This window comes from Pteropus vampyrus, unplaced genomic scaffold, assembly GCF_000151845.1.
Source record: "Pteropus vampyrus isolate Shadow unplaced genomic scaffold, Pvam_2.0 Scaffold123, whole genome shotgun sequence".
Classification (NCBI taxonomy): Eukaryota; Metazoa; Chordata; class Mammalia; order Chiroptera; family Pteropodidae; genus Pteropus; species Pteropus vampyrus.
The window spans coordinates 1,952,959-1,956,722 of record NW_011888904.1 but is presented as its reverse complement, the minus strand read 5'-3'; the positions used below and the strand labels follow the sequence as shown (position 1 = coordinate 1,956,722).

Below are 3,764 nucleotides of genomic sequence, written 5' to 3'. Positions count from 1 at the left end.
CCACCCCAACTCTGTCCTGAAGAGCTGTGTGGCTTTGAGTAAGTCCCTTCCTATCCTGTGCTGCAGTAAGCCCCTCTGTAAGGTGAAGATGTCAGAGGTGGTTGCTAAAGACCCCTTCTCCCTGACTCAGCTCAAATGTCACCTATGTGAAGACTTGCCTAACTTCCCTCACCAACCCCATTGGTTCAGGCTGACTCACACCTCTGATCATTCTATGATCATCTGTATGCATTCCTCTTCTCTCCTCCTGATCAAGAGCGCCTTATCCCAGCACTTTGGCTCATTTGAATTATTAGAAAATATTTACTGAACTCATGAATGAGGAAGGTCATTTCTAGACCTGTAATCCCTGCATTGTCCACAAGGTGGCAATTTGCACCAGTGGCCACAACACATACCTTGCATTTTGGTGGAAGCCCTGGGAAAAGATGCTGAAGGGAAGAATGGAGAACCAGGAAGGACTTTCTGGGGACTCATCCTCTGGCTCCCTGGTGGGTATACGCTATCCTCTTTCCCTTCACATTTAAAGTGTCTGCCTGTCAGACAGCAATGCGGGCCTCAGCTACCAGTGTCAAGCCTGGATTCCATCATTTCCAAGCATCTCAGCTGGCCAAGCAAAGCCGGTGATCTGGCCCTCACTGATGTCCCCAGCCTCACCTCCTGAGCCTCCATACCCCAACACAGCACTGCTGCTGGGCTGAGCTTTCTCCTTGCTCCTAACTGTGCCGAGCTCTTGCTGGTCTCACGGCTTCAGGCACACTGTTCCCTCTCTCCACCCTCCTTCCAGACAACACCTACTGTCTCCTCAAGTCTGTTGAGGAAGCGCCTTTTCCAGAAAGCCTCCCTGACTCTTGCCAGACAATAATAGTCGGGCCCCCAGTTCCTCCCCTGCTGAGTGAATTCATCCCCACTTTTTCTCATAGTGTTAGCTGGCATTCTGGAAACCAGAGTTCATTGGGCTATGGGTTTTCAGGCAGTTTTAAAAAGGAAATGGATGCCAATTACCTTCAAAGCTTTGGAATGTTTTCTCTGCCCAGAAACCACAGGCTCAGGGTTGAAAAAAGTCTTTTTGCTTTAACTCTCAAAGAGGCATGCTTACTTGATGCTCTCCCTATTACTTAAAAGGCATGTAGATCATGTGGAAATGTGCCTTTGCCACTGTGTATCCCAACCTGCATAAAGCACATGAATTTCATAGTAATGACACTGTTCAGTTACTGCTTCCTCAATGTTTGCATAAAAAGCAGGCGAATCATTCCTGTATATATTTAGTTTCTAATCATGACCATATTTTGTCCAGCCCAGGTCTCAGGGTCAGGAACTGTAACGTGGGAATGGTGGCTCAGTTAGAAGGACTTAAAGATCCTCTCACTCCATCCCTGATGCCTTGATCCCACCCATGATCCTTGCCCAGACTCATCTTCGAACTCCCCCACTGACAGGGAGCTCACTACCTCTGGAGCCGTCCATTCTCTCTTTGGACAGCCATGACTATTTGAAAGTTTGAACTTACTAAGAAGGATGTCCCTGAAAAATCAGCATGGGGTTTATCTCTTTTGTTTTCAAGTCCTGCTTTGTTCATTTAACATTATAAATTTCCCCTTCATATCATTATACAGTGTTGAATTTCTTCATATACATAACCACATATTTACAAATATGCCATCACATATGATATGCAATTTATAATTGCTATTTCACTAAACAATATATTACAAACACCTTTTTGTTTCAGTTAATCTCCATCTCTTTCCTCATTTTCGACACCCATATAACACGTAACACTCTATTGTTGGATGTACCATCATTTCTTTAATCATTGCCTATCAGTGAGCCTTTAGATTGTTTCCAATTTTTTTGCTGTAGTGACCAACTCCAGAATAAAATCTGCACACATAGTGATATTTCCTTAGGAGAGAAGGGCACAGAGGATCAAGGGATGTGAGCACTTTAAAAGGCCATTCCAGGAAAAACGGCAGCCTCCTGGTTGAAATCAATTGTTAATAAATACTAACAGGCCTGTTGGATGCTATACCAACATCATTATATTTAGTTTTCATCCCAGGAAGCTTCACTCCAGGAAGCTTGACCATACCTGTCCTATGTGTCTGTTTGTAAAAGAAGAGCTGGAGCAGGCCAAGCCGCTGGCCCTGCTCTGACCACCACATAAAGTGGCTTCTGCTGGGGCTCCTTTTGCAGATAAGGACATCTCCTGAAAGACTGCAAACTGGGAAGGACCTAGGCTTGTAAAGCAAAATGGACGCCACCCAAGAATGCTGTAGCTGGTCTTCCCAGACTCCAAGAGACTTTCGCCATCAAAGGAGTTCAGAAAAAGAAAGAAAATAACATAAGACAAATGAGAGCTAGGGGGCGAAGGCAAGAAAAGCCATCCATAAAGCCTGGCCTGAAAATCCCTCCCTCTGTCGATTGTCTTCACTTGGCCACACATCAAACTCCAGCAACCAGGACTCCCTTGGGTTTCTTGTCTGGGTCCCCTATCAGGACTGAGTGCACAGAGCCTGGCTCTGAGCAAGCTCGGGGACCACATAAATAAATAAATGACTGCAAGAAGCTGTTCCACTGTGTCTTTCCAACACGAACTCTCCACTAGGACACAGATATGCTGACGCTTATATGCCAGGACAACCAACAAAGCGTTACTTATAATAACAAAAGGACCAAAAACAACTGATTCAATAACTACAGTTTTGTGAAATTAAAAGCTGTGGAAAGTTTAAGAGTCCGAGACCAATCCAAAATATATTACCATATCTCATTACAACCCAAGTCATCTTGACCATGAGATACACCACGACTTTACGTAGCATTAAGGGGAGGAAGCAAATTAAATAATGCTCCATTGATTGCACAAGAAGCTAGATTTCAGAGATGATAAGAGGTGGGGAAACTATGGGAAATACCATAGGTGGAAAAACCAAGCGCAGAGTGATGTAAAGGGAATGCTAGAGAGAGAGAGAGAGAGAGAGAGAGAGAGAGAGAGAGAGAGAGAGAGAGAGAAATGTGTGTGTGTGTGTGTGTGTGTGTGTGTGTGTGTGTGCGCGCGTGCACGCGCGCGCACCTATATAATCAATCAAACGTGCCTTTATAGGCATACAAAATTCCTGGATACACCAAGAAACTGATAACGAATGCCCTCTAGAGGCTGGGTTGGGGCACTGAGACACAGAGTCAAGGAAAACCCTCTTTTCATTGTTATATCCATTTGTAAACTCTGAAATTTTAAACGATGTAGTCCTTTCTTAAAATAAAACTTTGAAAACTTCTAAATGCCAAATAAAATGGCGCACCCTTCTGAGAGAATTAAGGCGCATAATGACTTCTGGAGCCAGCCTTGTACATAAAATACTGGTTCTACCATAGCGAGCTCGAGCAAGTCCCCCGCCCCGACTGCGTCTCAGTTTCCTTGGAAAGCTGGTCTCCGGGATATCGCACCAGCTGGGAACTGGGGCAGCTGGGAGCCCACCCCAGCGCGCTGGTCCCCGGCAGGGCAGGGTTCTTGGGTGCCCCGCCGTGCAAGCCCGGCCAATCAGCGGCCGCGGGGCGGGCGGGGTGGCGGCGCCGCGCGCGCAGAGCGGAGCGCGAAGCAGAGGCGCCACTGCCGTCCCGAAGCAGACCATGCCACGCTCACCCGTACTCTTCCTGCTGCTTCTCCTGCTGCTGCCGCCGCTGGCCCCGGGCCTCGGGCTCCTCGGCGCCGGCGGCCGGCGCCAGGAGTGCGGTCCGTGCCGGCCGGAGCGCTGTCC

At 47.4% G+C, this 3,764-nt stretch overlaps 2 protein-coding genes across 2 annotated transcripts in view; one reads left to right on the top strand and one right to left on the bottom strand.

Moving 5' to 3' along the window:
• LOC105296279 (stimulated by retinoic acid gene 6 protein-like) overlaps positions 1 to 3,638 on the bottom strand; it is a 40,213-nt gene extending 36,575 nt beyond the window's left edge. The window contains exons 1-2 of the mRNA XM_011366301.2: positions 3,618 to 3,638; positions 3,377 to 3,516 (exon numbers count right to left, since the gene is read on the bottom strand). Of these exons, the coding sequence (XP_011364603.2) occupies positions 3,377 to 3,516; positions 3,618 to 3,638 (161 nt within the window). The remainder of the gene's footprint in view (positions 1 to 3,376; positions 3,517 to 3,617) is intronic.
• The window catches only part of IGFBPL1 (insulin like growth factor binding protein like 1), a 19,323-nt gene continuing 19,195 nt past the window's right edge, over positions 3,637 to 3,764 (top strand). The window contains exon 1 of the mRNA XM_023534230.1: positions 3,637 to 3,739. Coding sequence (XP_023389998.1) covers positions 3,637 to 3,739 — 103 coding nt within the window. The remainder of the gene's footprint in view (positions 3,740 to 3,764) is intronic.